At 41.3% G+C, this 19,231-nt stretch overlaps 1 protein-coding gene across 2 annotated transcripts; it reads right to left on the reverse strand.

Moving 5' to 3' along the window:
- Positions 1-826: 826 nt before the first annotated feature.
- tada2a (transcriptional adaptor 2A) lies at positions 827-13,338 on the reverse strand. Of its 2 annotated transcripts, XM_035622999.2 has the most exons (16): positions 13,184-13,338; positions 12,657-12,763; positions 12,502-12,561; positions 12,313-12,404; positions 10,995-11,152; positions 10,637-10,735; positions 10,469-10,557; positions 9,939-10,011; positions 9,758-9,821; positions 7,836-7,879; positions 5,270-5,380; positions 4,492-4,563; positions 3,705-3,837; positions 3,254-3,297; positions 2,801-2,880; positions 827-1,604 (listed from the first exon to the last, which is right to left on the reverse strand). In XM_035622999.2, exons 1-16 carry the CDS (start codon positions 13,206-13,208, stop codon positions 1,419-1,421), a joined length of 1,437 nt encoding a protein of 478 aa, XP_035478892.1. In that variant the 5' UTR covers positions 13,209-13,338; the 3' UTR covers positions 827-1,418. The 2 variants fall into 2 exon arrangements, with proteins under 2 accessions (XP_035478892.1, XP_035478893.1); XM_035623000.2 differs by lacking the exon at positions 10,637-10,735.
- Positions 13,339-19,231: the final 5,893 nt, after the last annotated feature.

Below are 19,231 nucleotides of genomic sequence, written 5' to 3' on the forward strand. Positions count from 1 at the left end.
CCTGTTTACCTTCAGGCCTTTGTGGTTTCAGTTTTCAGCCCCCGTTTGGTTGAGATTAGGGGACAACACCTGTGCTGAGGTTTCGCAGAAAGTATATTGTGGCATAAAATCTTAAAGGTCCCCCATGAATTTTTGAAGTCCTGACCCATTTACAACTGCTTCCCCTTTTCCATGCACTTTGCAGTTAGGTGTCAGAAATCTCCTCTACTTACTCTGTGCAAAGCATTTTAAGATAAGATGTTATACATCCTGCCCCTGACAAACCGTGTGGTGGCTTCATCATTAGATATCATTAGATATATGTGAAACCTCTCAGTCGGTGTGGAGTGTGCTCTGATTATAGCGCCTCGCTTTTGAATCTGAAGGAAATGCAGGTCACATATTTGTTCACCTGCAGTCTGAACCACTATTTGCAGCCATAAGTGTTAAAGCTTCATAGAGAAAAACAAAAGGGAGAGAGGTAAGATCAAACACCAGTTTGTCAAGACTAGCTGGAACTGGGTCTCCGGGTGAAAAAGAGGGAAAATGTTCCCTGAGCAATGAGCAGTGAGGTGATGGATCAATTCATTCTTCACACATTAGGGCATGAAGGAATTTTGGCCCACTCATCTTTGCAGAATTGTTGTAATTCAGCCACATTGGAGGGTTTAGGTCTGCCATAATGTTTTTCAATAATGATTAATAAGTCTTTAATCTACTTTTGATCAATTGCGTCAGAAAATAATGAGAAAAAGTAATAACAAGTTCCTGAATGGCGAGATCACATCTTTTTTCCGAGCAACAGTACAAACCCAAAGATATCAAATTGACAATGATATGAAACAAATACATTTTTAAACATTTATTAAGCAGCTGTTAATTTCAAGGGGAAGTTTCTTGAAAAATTGCTCCATGTAAATTCATGTATCTTCACTGGAAACCATTTTGCTTGTTCAGTTGCTGGATACAAAATTAATGAATCAGAATGACTTAATAAGAAGTTTCTTTCCAATTCTTATAATTAGTGGAAAAATTATATTCACAAAAAAAATCTATACACAAGATTAAATATATCTGTTAATCTTCAACAAATCGTGTGAAATTATGGAATCAGTTTGAAAAAGCATTACAGTTACAAGTGGAGCCTTTGGGTTTGAATTAAAATATCAAAATAACAAATAATTGTTTCATAAAACATTTAATGCCAGGGGAAATAAATACATCCTCATTTAGACATGAGGCCCTGTTCTTCTGACGGAGAACTTTTACAAAGAGATTTGTCATTTTTACAACTTCAAGACTCAAGGACACAACAGGACTTTACAAATGTTAGTTAAATAGTTCAAAGAAGCAGCAACAATCTGAAACTCTTACAAAACAAAAGCATGTTACAAGATGAGAATGAAACAAATCACCAACCGCCGCTGCGGTCGATGCTCCTAGGCCTTAGTGATGTAGCCCTCTTTTATTAGGAAATCGTAGATTTTGCGCGTTTTGTTGACGTCGATCTTGATTAGTGCTCGGGCCTGTGCCAGGCGCAGCCCACCCTGCCGTCTGCACTCGTTTAGTAATGCCTGCTTGTACTCCAGGTAGGCTCCCGGCACCAGCCGCACCACTTGGCATAACTACACATAAAAAGAAACAGAAAAACTGGCATGAAAACATAACCAATGTCTTATTTAAGGCTATGCTTCACTTCAAACAAACAGCTTGTCCAAACAGCTTGTGTTGTAGAATATGAGGAAGGACGCATCACGAAATCATGCAAATTTCAACTACCAAAATTGGCCAGATGTTTGAGGGTGTCACAATCTTTCTTTTTCTCATTTATTCATATTATCTTCCATCACATAGTATGTTCAGATAACTGCAACACAATGGATGCCTTTGCGAGAGAGACTGTCCTGTGTTCTCACAAGTTTACCATTATAAGTTATATGCAAGTTTCATTGTCGGCAAACACACGGTGGATCGGATTTACTATGAAAACAATTTATATTGTATATTATATAATATACTCAAACTAATATGACTAACTGCTGTCGAAGTCATGCTACCAGCACAATGTTGGCCTGTCGCTCAATCCGACACTTTGGTCCAGAGTGAAATATGTATAAGGACTGTTTGATAAATATTGTACAGACATGAACAATCTCCGAATCCTAATGACTTTGGTGGGCCCCTGACATTCCCATCAGCCTTGACTGTAGTTTGTGTTTGGTGCTGATAAGCAAATGTAAGCATGCTTCAGTGCTATACTAATGTGAACACAATGAAAGATGGACGACATGTCGGCTCAACAAAAACATCTTGCTTGCCCCCTGGTGGCTGGATGCAGTATAGCCAAATTATATATGTATTTTCCCCCCAAAGATGACTGATCACTTCTACTCAGATTCCAAATTATATCACCAGGATATTTGGACTGTTAGCGTTGTGTGAGCATGTTAGCGTGCTAATGTTAGGACAATGTTTAAACCCCCCAGTGTGCTAGCATGGCTTAGTCTTGTTAGATATCTGATACAGTGCAGCTCTGTAGAGATTTTCGTGGCGCATTCACTCTGTCTGCTATAGATTACGTGGAATCACACTTTTTTTTCCATTTGCAAATGAGAAACTTGCACAAAAGCCCCAGTAAACCTGGCTTGGACAGTGATCAGAGGGGGTTTGAGATGTAGCCAGCAGCATGCTATGAGGTGTGGCCATTCGGAACAGATAATCAAACTTCTTTCTTTATGTCTGACAGTCTTGTTCATTTGAATTTGACAGAGTCTGAGTTTTCCGTTGAGACCCTTTCTGCTCAGATTAAAAGAAGTCGTACCTCTTTCTCCCGCTCGTTGAGCTTCTCTGTCCCGGGCAGTCCCGTTAGGTTCAGAGGGGGGGCGCTCCGCCTACCTGTTGCTGTGGGGCAGAAATTCAACAACAGTCAAACAGACATGCAGCACGCCAGTGTTGGCGCTCACTTCACATAACATAATACCAGCCTGACAACCCAGCGGTTAATTCCCTTACTTGGAAGAGACGGGGAACAAATATTTACAGTGTGCGTGTAAGCAGATGCAGTGTGGGAGTGAGCATCCTATTTATACTCTGAAGGTGAAGGAAAGGCAGCTAATTTGAAAGGAAAAACAGCGTGATAAATATGCATGCAGGGGCCCTTTTTTCCAAGTGTATACATGGCGGGGGTCCTGCATTAATGTGACTGTGTCTGGAGCCCCATCAAACCCTCAGAGAGGAGGGAGTACAGAGGGAGAGGTGGAGAGAAGCTTCCTACCCGACACCGTGATCGTTGTGACAGCTGGAGTGATGCCGGCGTCTCTGTAATCAGAAAGAAGAGAGTCAGCATCTCTGCTACATCGTTTATATACACATACACATATCCCACTTACACACAGCATCTCTGGGCTTTGTTCACTGTCCTCACTCCAGGATCTTCATGCAAAAAAAGATGATTAATTGCATTTCAATATTTTTTTTAAGGTAGAATAATTAGAAGAGCTTTGGACAACACCCATCGACGGACAACACAAGAGCAGTGGCACATTAAAGAGAATAAAAACACTGCAGAGATGGAGGTGGGATGCACGGTGATACAAACGTCTGCTCTACTCATCTCAGCGCGCCCGGTGCCGAGTGTGGTGACAAAGGTCAGCGTCCTGGGGAGCACGACTTTGCCAGCTCGTCTATTACACACAAGCAACAAGCAGGAAGTTTCGGAGTCTCACATTGCAGCCTGTTTGCTGAGCCACTGCTGGCAGGCTCTGCCATCCTGGATGTACTGAAGGACGTCACACAACATGGTCCTCTTCCTACGCTCGTCCTCACGCATTCGCTTCGCGCGCTCATACACCTTGGCGCCTGAGAGTTGTCACACAGGGAGGTAAACCGAGATTAGGAAGGATTGTAAATGTAACCACGTGTACGTTGTTTCAAATAAGGGCTGCAATTTTTTTTTCTTTCATCTGAAAACTGTAAAAAAAAATATCTGTTATATGTCCCAGAACCCAAAATGATCCTCAAATATCTTATTTTGTCTGACCAATCAGTCACGTGTGTCAAAGGAAAATATCAAATCCTCACATTTCAGAAACAGAAACCAATACAGTTTAGACAGTTTTGCTTGCAAAAAAAATTACAAAAACAAGTATTTAAATTATCAATCTATTTGACAATTATTTTTCTGATGATCGGCTGATTTATTCATCTTGAATCCAGCTCAGTGAGTAGTGGCTAAAAGTTAAAGTGTTGATGGGCAGTTTTCAGCTGAGACAACCTTGTTTTAATGAATCAGTGTCGAGAATATTCAAGTCTTTCATTAATTCTGCCAGCAATTATCTGATATTATTCCAAAAGCAGCTGATATAGCAACTCAATAAAATATTCAGTTGAGTTTTCCTTTGTGTGCAACGCATCAACAAACTACAAAAAGTCTGAATACAAATGCGTTTCCCATGCGACTGTAGAAATGATGTTTTGTTGAACAGATGAGTGAAAAGGTCGAACTAAACTTACTGCAGAAGGACTTGATCCCTGCTTTCCTATACTCCTGCAGCCTGTGGATCTCCCGCCTCAGCTCAAACTCCACTGGAAAGGAAAGATGAGTTGAGACGAGAAGAGATGAGACGATACGAGGGCAGTTAAAGGCAAATCTGTGCAGACTGTTTGGGAGGGGAGAGAGACAGCTACCTCAACTCTTTCTGGCACAAACTCCCCCGTCTCCTCACTTTATGAATAAAACATTCTGCCCCGCTCAGACAGTTTCCAGCCATCAACTTGTGTTCATACATACACATACAAGAGTCAGAAGGTTTAGAAGAATAAACCCACATTTTGGGAAATATGCTCATTCATTCTCTTGAAAAGATTGATGAGAAGACTCCCTCTCATATCGGTCCGTTTCATATCAACTTAGCTTAGCATAAAGACTGGAAAAGAGGGGAAACCTTGAAAAGAACGTCGTCACTTCAGTAGAGTTTGAGAAACTTTGAGAATTGATGTCAAAGAGCACTGAAGCTGTGCTGGAGGCTTATAGTGGAACGTCATCATCCAAAGACACGTATTCATGTTGGTTTTTATTTCCATTTATCACTTATCTGTGTAAAAATCTGACACCACCTTTCCACAAATACTGAAACTATCACCCTTTGATGCCGTGGCCGAGGCAGTCTGGCAAGAACTGGTAGAATTCATTCTGCGTTTGTGTGTGTTGCACATTCTCAGAGCCTGTCCATGTAAAACAAATAAAAAACAAACCTGCCATGTGTATTCAAATGTGTAGCCAAATACTAACGTGCGTGACTTTCGATGAATTTGTCATGTTCAATCGGTCCAGCCACCCTGGCGAATCGTCTCATCACGTCGTACAGCTCCTGCAACTCCTTTGGGTAACATCGCTCCAGCACTGAGAGAGAGAGAGAGGAGATAAGTGAGTAGGCAGCAGATACAAACAAATATAACACAGCAGTTTGTGATATTTAGAGCATGCCAGGAGAAGTGTTGTAATTTGGTTTATTTTTGTTTGCCTGTTTTCAGCCTTTAACATGTAGCTGAATCAACACTGGGTTACAGGCATTTTAAATGTTGCATGTGTCTCTTATCACTGGATTTATGATCTCTTGTCAATGACGTCTGTGGAGCATTTGTATCTGTGACTTACCAAATATAATGTGTTGATCTGTACATTTTATCCAAAACACTGAACTCTAAAAACTCCTGTTAGCTGTTCACATAGTACATTTAACATATCCAGCAGAACCTAAACAACGTCAGAAGGAATTGTGGATCATTTCCCCCCCTCAACCTGACTGCGTCAGCTCAGACATATTGTTAGGATGTCTGGTGTTAATGGCCCCCATGGCGTTCTCTTGAGTTCTCTTTTGTCTACAGGGGCAGCCTCATTTCTTGAGGGTCACTCTTACAGGATTAACGTCTGGTCTCTGAGTGGACCACTCCAAACTACTAAACCCAAACTCAAGTTACCTTTCATTAACATAATTAACCTCAGGGTTCACATACTTTTTCCAACCTACACTGTGAATGAATGATGTATTCAAAATGGACAGGACAAAAACATTGATTTGTGTTATTAGTTAAAACCGACAATGAGATTGTTCATTACTGTATTTTAGACGAAGATATTAGCATATTTGAGGAATTAAGATGATTCCAAAGAGTTCATTTAATATTTAAAATGCCACTCTGTAAACGAAAAAGTCAAAGAACTAAAATAGGTTCAGAGATTCAGGATTAGGAAGTGTTAATCAGAGCTGTAAATGTAGTTTTTTTCTCTCTCTCCATTCTTCTGATTCAGAGCCTGGTTGAAAAGCTCCACTGGCGTGTGTTCACAAGCGTTTAACTCGCTCTACTAGCATGCACACTCTGAAGAGCTTGTGTTCGGCTCAAAGCATCGTCCTTGCTGCTGAGAAACGGATAAGTTGCAAAGACGGAGAGTGTGTTGCCCGTGAGTATGTGTGTCCGTCATAGACTACCTTCACATACAGATTTGTGCATGAAGGTAGTGCGTGGGTAAGGTAAGGCTAAAGGTTGGAGTTGGGCAAGTCTCCATGAAATCAATCCAAGTCTATGTAATGTTCCCAAAAGTGACGTATCATAACATGTGTATGCTTGTGTGCGTGTGTGAATGTGTGTGTGTGTGTGTGAGATGAAGTTCTTTCATCAGACCCCTGTATGCAAGTGTTAATAATGAGCAGCAGCCATTTCAGGCTGACCTTCACCCCTAATCCCCGTAACAAAGCAGTGGACACACTAACACAAACACATCAGTGTTGTCCTGGTCTCTAAGGAGAGATCCACACCGTTGTGTGGTCTCATACCAACACCAAACACTGACTGCAAACAAAAGTCAATAGCAAGACGACTCAGACTTGAGCCAGATCAGGTGACGTAGATAAGCCCTCACAGATCTTCACACTGCCGCCCTAAAAACAACAACACTGGTCAACTTGCCTCCGGCAAGTTACTGACACTACGTACGGTGAGCCTCCCAGGCTCAGATAATGCTTCCATTATCGGAAGTGACACACACACACACACACACACACACACACACACACACACACACACACACACACACACACACACACACACACACACACACACACACACACACACACACACACACACACACACACACACACACACACACACACACACACACACGAGAGACACAATCTTTGACAGTCTCCATGACAACCAGTCTGCAGCTCTACAGCTCCGAGTTCCCTTTTGTCTTGAAAGACTAGAGAGATAAGAGAAAGGAGGGGGAAAAAGAGAGTACGGCCTACTGGAGGATACATAAATAAAAGATGAGCGGAGAACTCTTCAACTCTCAGACCGCAGACAGCTTCCACAGAGCATCGGGCAGATATAACGATGGGCTGGGTGGTCGAGTGATGCTTAAACGAAAGAGGGTTTAATTGGACAAATCGGTTTGTAGCAGCCTTCTCTCCATCAGGCTGACCACTAAAGCAAACTAAGAATATCACATTACCAAGCTCACCAAAATTCAACCTGTGACAGGTGGATCAATAAATGAAGCCCCCCCCTCAGAATTAAAGTCATTACGGCAGGAACACGGGGGATCTATTCTCAGTGAAGCAATTAATCTGTGGCACACATCCCTTATAGACTATTCGCAGCGCTGACTGTAAACACGAGCTTGGTCAGCAGCTACGAGGGGCCACGGAGGTTAACGGGGGTCATCTCATCTGATGTGGTTTGCGTGCGTCCATAGAAACCCTCCGCAGCCATTTGGCTGGTAGGTATCAGATGCCTCTGTGAGTTGCTATGAATACTGTCGCAGCCTGTGTGTGTGTGTGTGTCAGAGGAGGACTTACTCTGGAATTTCCGAAGGTTGATCAGGCCATGGTCTCGGATAATCCTGAAAGAAATGCAGATTTAGATTAACATGCAAAATGATATCCTGATTACTGTGACGCTGCAAGATGAAACCTTGTATTATTCATCTGCAATTATCTTGGCGGTGACAGTCTATAAAGTCATTATGACACATGAACACCCAATACACAAACCTAAACTGAGCAAAAACTGATCCAGTCTGATACAACGGCCCTGCAATGAGTCCTCCCTTAAAGAAGGTCACTAATCACTTTGTGTTGAAACCGTTTTAGGTGTTGATTCAACTTTATGATCCTGACAGACAGTTTTTTGGTTTGCGATGCAGCTGAAATTTATTTTGATATACTGTCAGGCTTTTCTTTTCATTTGTCCGCCTTATCCGCACCAGTGAGGCTACATAACCAAAAGACCCCTCCAAAATAAGCATGACACTGAATTAATTTCAACAAAAACAGAACATTGCAAACTTCATGAAGGTAGGAGTTATTTCAAGAATGAATGTACATATGTCTAATTCCCAACTAGTTAAGACTGAAGTCAAATTTCTTCAGTAACCAACGGCCTGCTTTCAGGGGTTCAGGATCAGGGTCGGTGTCACAAACCTGGAAGCCTCGTAGACAAGGAACAAGTTAACAGGGATAAAATAGGGAGCAGGGAAAGACAAACTAGAGCAGATGTCAGCCCAGCCTGACATGCCATTCCACCATTCTCTAGGAGTGGGGACTCGTTACAGTTGATTTAGTGATGGATGCATTACAGCAGGGATTGACAGTGTGTGTGTGTGTGTGTGTGTGTGTGTGTGTGTGTGTGTGTGTGTGTGTGTGTGTGTGCAAGAATGACAGTGAACACACTGGAGGTGGAGAAGATCTCTACAGGGCTGACTGACCAACACCTTCAACACCTTTACCAAAAAAAGAAATTAACAGGATAACGGCAGTTGGAACCAAAACTTTTATTATTATCAATTAACTGGACAATTATTTTAGTCCATCAATTGTTTATCAATCATTTGATGTCTATGAAAAGGAAAATCAGAAAACCCTGATATATGCTTAATCTAAATTACTAATTGACGAATTGAAGTTGTTACTGAGTGTGTGCCATCACATATGAGAAGCTGAACTATAAAACATTTGGCATTTATGTTTGAAAAATTTGTAGGTTCCAATGTTTCAACTCTAAAATCAGATGTACATTTGAAGAAAAAAACATCCTACAAAGTCACTAAAGATATATTTTGAAACTTGAAAGTGGGTTATAATTTAAAATATTGTATTCAGACAAAGTGTGCAACATACATTTCACATTGGGTGTCATGATCGTTTAATCGAGTCTCCTGCAGTAGAGACGCTCTCTCTGCCAGTCTGAAACTGGGCAAAATGTCAAACAGTTTGGCGTGTACAGCGTTCACCGGGAGAAGCACACATTTTTCTCCCATTTCCAAAAATATTCAAGGTTTGATTAGAGGTTCATGCAGCTTGTAAGTGGCACCTGAGTAACTCCCTGTGGCTCCTAATGAGAGCCTAAAAATAAAAGGCTTGAATATGCAACTACAGTCACGCTGCTGCCTCAGTAACAATCCAAGTCTCCCAGGACTCGTGTCATTAAAACGCTTTTAACCAATAAAATGATATATATTATATTATATTATATATATATATTAGCATTATTATAATTCATAGAGTCTGGAATTTAAAATAGTTTGCCTTGTAAGTTCTAATCAGGCATGAAATGCATTTATTCAACCTAAAAAAGTAGTATCTATGGGAAATGAAGATCCAAAAGGTATTTAATAAAAGCATAAGCGCCATCTACTGACAGACTAGGGTCATTACATGATGCTGAATAAATAAATACTGCACACAATACTGTAATTTGGTGAATTTTAAAAAGCACTTACTTTTTCCTCCGCTGTCTCTCCTTTAATCTTGAATGATATATATCAACAACTGCAAGCTTCAGTGCTGAAACAGACAACACACATGCCACAATAAGGAAGTAAATGATTAGTAGTTCACCACAAAATCTTCTATTTGTCGATAAAAAACAATATTGCATAAGACCAATACGATTTTACCCACCCCGAAGGATGTCTGAGTCATCATCAACAAAGTCGATGTCTTTCAAATCCCATTCAGCATAGTTGTCAAACTCCTGGCAGGAGAGTGAAAAATGATTTTCAATAATCTGCCGCTTTGATCTAGGTTCAGATGCAGCCGATCAATTATCGCAGATGTGTGGCCATATTCGAAAAGCAACATGCGAGTGGAAGCAACAACAATAATAATAATAATACATTTCATTTATGGAGCACTTTTCATCGCTAAAAGCAATCTAAAAGTGCTACAAAGTAGAAACAAGATAAAAGAAAGTTTAAAAAGACAAAACATCAGTGGAAGAAAAAGCACAAAAATTTGAGGGGAATGCTTGTTTAAAAAGAACCGTTTTCAGGCCCTTCTTAATGGGATGAATCATTCACCATGAGACAACAAAAATTGCATGAGTCACTGTTTCAATAACATTTAATAAGGAGCCACCTTGTGGCAGTTTCATTGATGTATTAATTCATGTTGACAGGCCACGTTAGCACACGACTTTCATATCCCCTCACCTCCATGAAGTCCGCCCTGGCAGGCATGTATCCGGCCATGTCTCGAGACAGCACAGAGTCAAAGGTGGGCCGAGGAGGATCATCAGTGGCTGTAATGTCAGAAATTTGCAGACTAAAATATGATCATACGACATATCTTCTTTGTATTGCGCCTGAAAAATGTCTTACAAGAGAAATGTAGAGAGTCTGTGTTGACCTTCCCAACTGCTACGAGACCAGGACAGAGAAATGCTTGTCGAGAAATCGCACATTGTGGCAGATGGAGACCTGAAGCCAGATGGGAACTGAGACAAGTTCCTCACTCACCAACTGCTTCTGTCCAACTGTCCACAGGACTTGAAGTGACATTACACTTCAGACTGTTTTATGTAAATCTCACATCTTACAGCTCTTGAGGACCACAGTAAATATTGCTAACATTTTGTCTGTTTCTGAACTTCCATAGATATGTGAGCACACCATAACGATTTTTTTCCTGTAAGGTGCTGAAGAATAAGAAATGGAGTAAGATATCGTGGGTACTGACGTTTGAAAGGAATAGCTCCCTCTGCAAAGCGAGAGTCTTTTGTTTTCCGCAGGCTGAGCAAGGTGGAGGAGAAGAGCGGGTTATTGATGAAATTCTTCATGTAGTGGCTCTCGCATTCCTCTTTGGTTTTCGTGCGCATCTGATATGCGACGTCCTGCCTGAAGAAAAGAAATTACACAAATAGATATTTAATGTACTTATGCTGAGGTTAATGAATACATTCATCAGGTTTGAGCTATTGTAAACTATTAAATAATACTGCATATTGGTTTGTCTCATCCTTGAAAATATAGGCTCACCAATATTAATATATGGAGTTTAGAATACGAACATGATGATGTTAACAGTTTCAGCCCATGTTCATTGTCTTTTTACAACTTCCTTAAATTTGCAGTTTTTTAACAGTGACCAAGAATTGTACTGATCACATGTTAGTTAGAAAGTAGAGACTTGTCACCACTCTCTGGTGAAAAAACTGCTGATTTGAATTCCTCAGGGAGGCATCTGTCCCAAATTCAGTCTGTAGTATGACAATAAGTCCAAACACACAGCCACAGTCATAAAGAACTGTTTTATATGTACAATAAGAACAGATAAATTGTCCTCCACAGACCCCCACACTCAACATCATCGTGCCAGTCTGAGATTGCATGTAAAAAAAACAAGGCAGCTGCCGATGAGTGAGCTTTTGACTAAATGTGCCTGATATTTTCAAATTTCTCACCCAAAAACAGGAACACTGGTTCACAGACATTATGGAATCATCATCACAGACATCTCCTCTCTGCTCTAGTCTGTTGACATTTTCGCGTCGCTCAACAGACGTCATATGATTCGTTGCTCTCACTGGGTGTAGGTCTATCCAATTGCGCCCTGAGGCATTTTGGTCTGGGTGCGTTGGTAACGCCTTTTGGAAATTGAAAATGAACCGAGAGGTCCCAGACTAGCTACGCCAGACTAGTGGATTGGTGCACTACAAAAAAATTGAAATATAATTGAATTTAATTGAAAACCTCAGAGGACTAGTGCTGCTTTAAAAGACAAAGGGTGGTGACATCAAATATTTATTTGATTTAGTTTAGGTAATGAAACTCCTTAGTTTGGAACAAAAAGAATGTGGTGTCAGAAGCACACTTTGGTGTGTTTTCTTTTTGAAACATGACAGAGAATTTTGTTTTGTTCTTATCTTTGATAGAAAGAAAAGAAGGGATATCCTTTTCCAGTCAGGAAAAACATGAGAACTGTGGAGTAATGGTGGTGTGGTGTGACTTTAAGAAACTTCTGTTCAACGGTAAAAACGAATGGACAAACCACTAACCAGTTCCCAAAACCACAGTCCATGACTGCCTCCAACAGAGCCATCTCTTCCTGTGCAGTCCATCCAGGCTCAAGTACGGGGAAGTCTGATGTCTGCACGAGGAGGTGAAACGTTACGATAAATGTTGAAAGTGCGTGTGTGTGTGTGGAAAGAGATTCATGACAGGCAAGTAGTTTTTGTTGTACTCACCATTATTTCATATTTGTGATCACTCTCGTGCTTCTTGTATTCAAATCCTCGTGTGAAACACTGAAATGAAAACAGTCGTTGCCTTTCATTCAAACCCATCGGTCTGGGAATAGAGACGCGCTCTGATGACATCAGTGTATCTGTGACCTACTGACCTGGAGGCAGAGTAAAAAAGGCGAGGGGCCACATTCTGCACACTTGATGTACGGTTCAGTGAGAGGAGATGAACAACCTCTACACGGAGGTTTATCAAATGGATCATCTGAAAAAGACATGTTGGTTCAAATTCATCAATCCACAGTCAAGACAACAGAACACCCTCACGTTGCACTGATCTTTGATCCCAACGAGAATGACAAACAAAAACGTAAACACAGCTAGCTGAGCTAAAGTAGCTTCAGCTATCTAAGGTTTAGCGGTTATATCCCACGTTGCTAAGCATGGACGTTATTTATACATATACCAACACACATATATATATATACAACATCATATCTTTAAATACAGCTTAACGGGTTCTTACTACTAATAACACACTACATCGCTACGTGCTAACGTCAATGTTAGCAAAGCTAGTGTAGCCATATTAGGGGCTAATGTGGCTAAACACAGATGCACTGAGAAAAGATTGTGGTGTTTACTGTGGAGCTGCATTTATCTGTGTGATACCGTAAATACTCACTTCCAAAAGATGCGAGTCGGTCCATGTGTTTCTGTTACTGTTGCTGTTTCGGCAAAGATAAACCTAGATGGATCGGGAGCTTTGGATCAATCTATTATTCCAAGCTCGCAAACAATGCCTGATAACAAAGGCAAAGCTAGTTGAGTCCAGATCAATCGCTCGATCGATCGATCGGCGTCTCCGCGTCTCTCCATCTCGCCATCTATTTTTCACCATTTTTAAGTTTTATTACATGATTTATTTATGAGCTCGGCAGAAGGTTCGTGTTTGTGCTGCACGTGTTAGACTGTCACTGAATTATAAAAAGTAAAACGGCTCATAATTAGTGGTTAACAAATTGTGCATTTACACAGTGATGGAAAGTAATCGAGTACATTTCGACTTAAATAAAACTTTTAGTTTGCTTCTACTATTTTTTAACCTCGGTAAACTCCTGCATTTACTTACTCACTTAGAGTAAAATAAAGTCACTCTTCTCAGTGACACACGACACTTTGGTGGTAGGTGACGTCACAGTGAGAATAACAGAATCCTGTGTATTAACGTAATTCACTGTAGCATTTCTGTAGTAAATACATCAAAGTGTTACCAATATGAGTTTGATTCTGTCAGGACAGAAAAAAACACGATGTTGTGTTTAGGGAATAGAAGAGTTGCCTCGGTCCAAGCGTGAAGCTCCCTTATTAATATAGGATGTAATTATAATAGCTCTTATACCAGAAAACAAATGCTTTTGAGTTTTGTTTTTTAAATTCTCCGCCACATTTTGGAAAACAAATGCTTTGAGATGGAAAGTGACGGTGGTAATTTCCTATTGTTACGACCAGCAGGGTCATAACACTATTCTACCACATGGTGACGATCTTGCACCATTTCCTTGATTAAAAACAATAAACGCCTTGCAAGTCTTTCTTTGTCTTTTTTCTCAGCACACACCACCACCTGAGCCTTGTTCTGGCCAGTATATGTATGAGGCTGAATAATGGAAAGATATAGGACTGCATAACAGTACTACTCTGTAGGTGTATTTCCCTCCATAAAATCCACCCCCCAAAACTGAGAGACGTCCAGCAGCGGTGCTTTCCCTGAAAACAGCTTAAAAACAGCTCATTCTGATGCAATAAATATCTATGACTCCTGATATTTTCCAGTGTTCACGTCCAGCTTTGGCCCCTAATTCGAATACAACTCTCAGGCTAGTCAAGGATGCCCTTTGATTGCACACCAGAGGACCTGGCAAAACAAATATCTGAAAACCTTGATACTACAACTCTGTATGTCTCAAACACACTTCATGTAATGTTATTTTGCTTTTTTTTTGTATAGATGGGACATTAGAAGCTGGAATGACAAGTGCTGGAATCGGGGTAATATTAAAAGCCCCTCCCTTTACCCGAGGTGCCACTTGTGACATTAGGGGAAATGTCGAAATAATTATAATGGCCGCTTATAGAAAATATTTACAGTGCAAGAGCTGTAGATACATAAATGGGGCAATAGTGTAGCCACCAAACTGCACATGGGATTAAAACTGAATGTTTTCCTTGCCTCTCATTACCCAAAGGCCATCTCTGTGAGGACAATCCACAGTGACAAGTGCTCTCAGTTGTGGCGTACGGGACCCAGGGTGAGCCTCAGACCTCTGGGGAGAGAATCAGTCAGCATGAGAGCCCCGAGCTACGCAGACCCATGAGTAACGACAAAGAGGCCTCCTGACAGACTGTACACAATAAAGGGTCAGTTGTACTTTCCCTCTCAGTGGGATTTCCAGTTTACAGCCAGAACACAGTTTGTTTTACAACCCAGTGAGAGCATTATGATTTATTTATCTTTGAAAAGAGGAACTTCTCCTGTTTGACAGTTTGCAATATAAATGGTGTCTGGGTGAAGTGACCGGTTAAATCAAGTTTTACACCGAGACTCACATCAACTGCATTAATAGTGAGAACTCTGGTTCCTGAGGGATGTTAACTATATGGAAAAGTATATGGACAGTCAAACACATCCATATATGAGTGTTGAGCATTTGCAAAACATTGAATTTAATATTTTTCCATGACAGCCTCCAACTTTCTGGGAAGTCCTTCCACAATATGTAGGAACCTGCACGGACTTGCTTTGCTCCTCATGATGAGTGCTGCAACAAACTATTGTTATGTTTGTTAGTTATTGATCTGGTTATTATTACACAGAAGTTTGTAGAGAGGGCAGTCCACATAATGTACAGTATTGTGACTTTCACAGATGATAATAAATAGATTTGGAAAACGGCGTTCTGGTGTGCTAGACTGCCCTAAATCCAAAATGCATAATATATAACGTATATGACCCTGGTTTGGGTCTATCTATCTGTCACAGCCTCTTCTCTGTAAAAAAGTAAAAATATCCCAAAATAATTTGAAAACAATCGCTGGGAAACGGGTGCTTCTATATGACTTTAATAAGACATAATTCACAACATAAACATAATTCTGTCTGCAAGCCAAATATCAAATGCCAGGGTCAGCATATGTAGGAGCCTCCTGTATAAGATCACGCCTTGGCAGTGAATGCATGCCGAATCAGTTTTCCACACGGAGACGAACAAAGAAAGCAATGTCAAGCGTACAGAATGACATGTGTGCTCGCCCTGCCCCTGCTGCAGCATCAGAGCCTGTGGGCAGACAACCTGCTGTCTCTCCATCCACATGCCACCCCCACCTATCCTCGGTGCCCCCCTCTCTCTTTCTCTCCATTGGCTGTGCCTTCACACCCAGAGTAAAAGCCCTGAACCTGCAGCCTGCAGGCCTCACACTGCCTTAAGACTGAGAGCCATGGGGTTTCTCTGTTATAGACGTGTGCCAGATTATACATCGGCCAAACTAATGCACACCCCCACCCCCATTACATCTTTAACAACTCCCCCAGTCTCAGCCCACGCCTTCTCCTCTGTCCAAAACACCTCCCAGCTGCTGTGATTTGAATATGAGGGCCCTGCTGAAAAAAGAGGGCATCTGGCACACGCCTTAGAGGCTAAGAAAAAAAAGAAGAGTTAAATCGCTCCTGTCATGGAAATGTTCTGAAACAGGATTAAGCCTCTTAAGAGGTAAAATGGACCCTTAAATTAGCCTGGACAAAAGACAGCACAAGGAGACACCTGGGAAACATCAATATCTGAACTACAATCAGAGAATGGTTGCTTGGAGTGGACACACACACACTGAGAGCTTTGCCCTACAAAGTGGATTCATGAGTGAACAACAGCACAGGAAATTATTGTATTTAGATAGAAACTAAGGACACATTAGCATTGTCCATTGTGTAATTACTCCCTAAAGAAGGATTTCAACTGAGATTTATAGAGCTACCTGCCCCCATCAGGCCACTACAGCTAATTTACATACAGTTGCTCAGTGTTTGCAGATAAGAAGGTCCAGTTTTCTCTCTTCCTGCGAATGAACTGAATCAATTTACTACAGATTGTGAGCAACACCTCTTATATTATCTATGCAGATATGAAATTTCACCTTTTGTAGCGTAAAATTACACACCGCTACTGTGCATACAATGAGATAAGCAGCAGACGGTTTCAGGTTAAAACAAAATGAATTAAATATAACCAGCTATAGTAGTATGTAAAATATCCACCTGTATACACAGTAAATATGTGACCACAGAGAAGTTTACATACAACAAGCGACCTCAGTGTTCATAGTTTCATAGTGACCCAGGACAGAACTGTGTCTTTAAACAGAGTGTGTTGATGAAACTCTAGATAAGAATCAGGTTTTTGTCACTGTGTGAGTAGCTGTTCAACCTCATTTAACACTGTTGATTCATACGCCAGCCCAGGCTCTGAAGTGCAAAAGAAATTATGATGATTCTGACTCAAAGCACTGCTGATAAATTAATACAAACAGATGACTCCCATCGCGATTGTGTCATGAGTTTACTTTTCGCTGAGTGAGAGGTTACCCTGTGAGATCCTCGGTCGTCCTCTCCCCACGGCCAAGGTAACGCCAAGGAATCAGCACAGGGAGAGTTCAGGGAGGTCAACAAGTGGGTGTGGAATGCAAGTGTTTCCCACGCGGAGTACCTCGACACACAAGCCCCGAGAAAACATGTGTCAGGCCTCAGCACAGCAAACTGGAATTCATTGAGGTCTGCAGGGTTTAAACCAAAGGGACCACAGTGTCTGAGGAGCCATCGGGTTAATTCGAGAGGACAACAGTGAGACTCAGATCCTCAGGTGAAAATATAACACCGACAGTGCGACTCTTTTACAGTCCACATTCTTTTATTTCAATTTACCCAAACCTGAAGCAACAAGTCCTTCAACCTGAACAACCGTTTGAGGCTTGCAGAAAGATCACAATTTGGATTACAATAAGTACTTCATTAAGGTTAGAGGACATTTGTTGCCACAGTTACAAAATACACGGTTATGGTTTCAGAATAATTGTGGTCATGGTTAATAGAAACAAACAATGACTATCAGTTTCCCAGGGGAAACAAAAATTGTCAAGTAAAAAATCAAAAACAATTACATGAAATTAAATTGAAGGCGGGCAACAAAGCATTCAAAATCCCACTGAAGCTAAAATAAAGAAACTTATTTATTTATTTATTTTTTATTTTTTTATTTTAATAATGACCTAATAACAGACCTTATTCAAACATCGCAGTAACAAAGTTCTTTACAATAAGTAAGACAGCAGATAGAATAAATAGTTGAAATGAACTATTCTAATTTATTGCACATAAAATGCAGGAAATGCTTTAAGTTGTAAAAAGGTGACACTGACTCACACAGCCACATTTCCTCTGGCAGGTTGTTTCAGCGCTTCGGGGCCTTGAGTGCAAATGAACCGACCCCTTTAGTATAATCTGCTAAATGTGACTGAATCATTATCATATGTGATATTATATAAACGATTACTGATCCTATCTAAGTTCAGAGCGGGGAACCACTCTCTCTAATGTTAAGTAACCAATGACAATGCTTTGCATATTACTGACCTGGCTGACTGACATGTACTGGTGCGTTACAGTAGATGAGATATCTGGTTGTTAAACTGACATGGTGATGCAGCAGTGGATGTGATGCGTAGCGACGAGAGTGTCGATGCTGACTGCGTGAAACCCTTTTTCATCCTAAGCCATTATGTTCCCATCTCTTATCAACACAAAGAGACAAACCTTTTTTTTTATAATGGGAGCCAAACCAAAAAAGTAGGGAACCATGTGTCTCATATTTTAGTTCAGTTACAGCTGTGAGATACAAGTATAGCACAAAATAGAAAACCTCAAGTCAAGTACAAGCATCAACCTGAGTGCAGTACTTTAGTAAATGTACTTAGTTACCTCCCACCACTGCATGGGGGAAGTACACTGAGGCCAGAGTGGGAGTGGGAAAATGTTGTGAGAGCTGAGAGGGGATTTCTGTGGCAGAAATGCGGAAACGTGGCCACACACACACACACACACACACACACACACACACACGCACGCACACACACACACGCACACACACAGAAAATGTACCCCACTGAGGCCGAACTGTGGATGGAGAGAAAGATCCCCATGTGAACCACACCGTGTTCCCTATGTACCTCTTATGGCAGAGCGGATTTACCACAACACTGTCAGAACACATCAGCTGCTGGAGCCTTGACGGCTTCCACACTCGCGCTCTCCCAGTGTCGCCCTGGAGAGACACCACAGGCCTGTTGCTTTAGTCCCGCTCCCAGCAGCCCTTTCAGTCTGCCGGGGCCTCGACGCGGTGGAGAGGACTCCCGAAAACAACATCCCCCTCAGTTTAATCTAGGGAAGAATGATGACGTGCACTGTGCATTATCTATGGCGGCGTTTGGGAGAATGGACAGAAATAACAGCGAGGACAATGTAAAACGTTTTTTTTTATGAAAGGCTGAACTGTTGTAGCTGGAGCATGAATTGTCTTGAGCCCTCAAGCCACAGGTTCTGCTTTGCTAATATCCTCAGAGCGTGACTGGATGACCTCATTGGATGCTATAGAGAGCCTCACAATAACCCATAATGTCTTCTTTC

The sequence above is a fragment of the Scophthalmus maximus genome, chromosome 11, assembly GCF_022379125.1.
Source record: "Scophthalmus maximus strain ysfricsl-2021 chromosome 11, ASM2237912v1, whole genome shotgun sequence".
Classification (NCBI taxonomy): Eukaryota; Metazoa; Chordata; class Actinopteri; order Pleuronectiformes; family Scophthalmidae; genus Scophthalmus; species Scophthalmus maximus.

Coding starts and splice junctions, on each gene's coding strand:
- tada2a (XM_035622999.2), bottom strand. CDS start 13,208: ATGGACCGACTCGCATCTTTTGGAA. Junction 4,564..5,269: donor ATTCATCGAAAGTCACGCAC/GTTAGTATTTGG, acceptor TTTCCTTTCCAG/TGGAGTTTGAGCTGAGGCGG. Junction 2,881..3,253: donor CACAACGATCACGGTGTCGG/GTAGGAAGCTTC, acceptor TCTGCCCCACAG/CAACAGGTAGGCGGAGCGCC.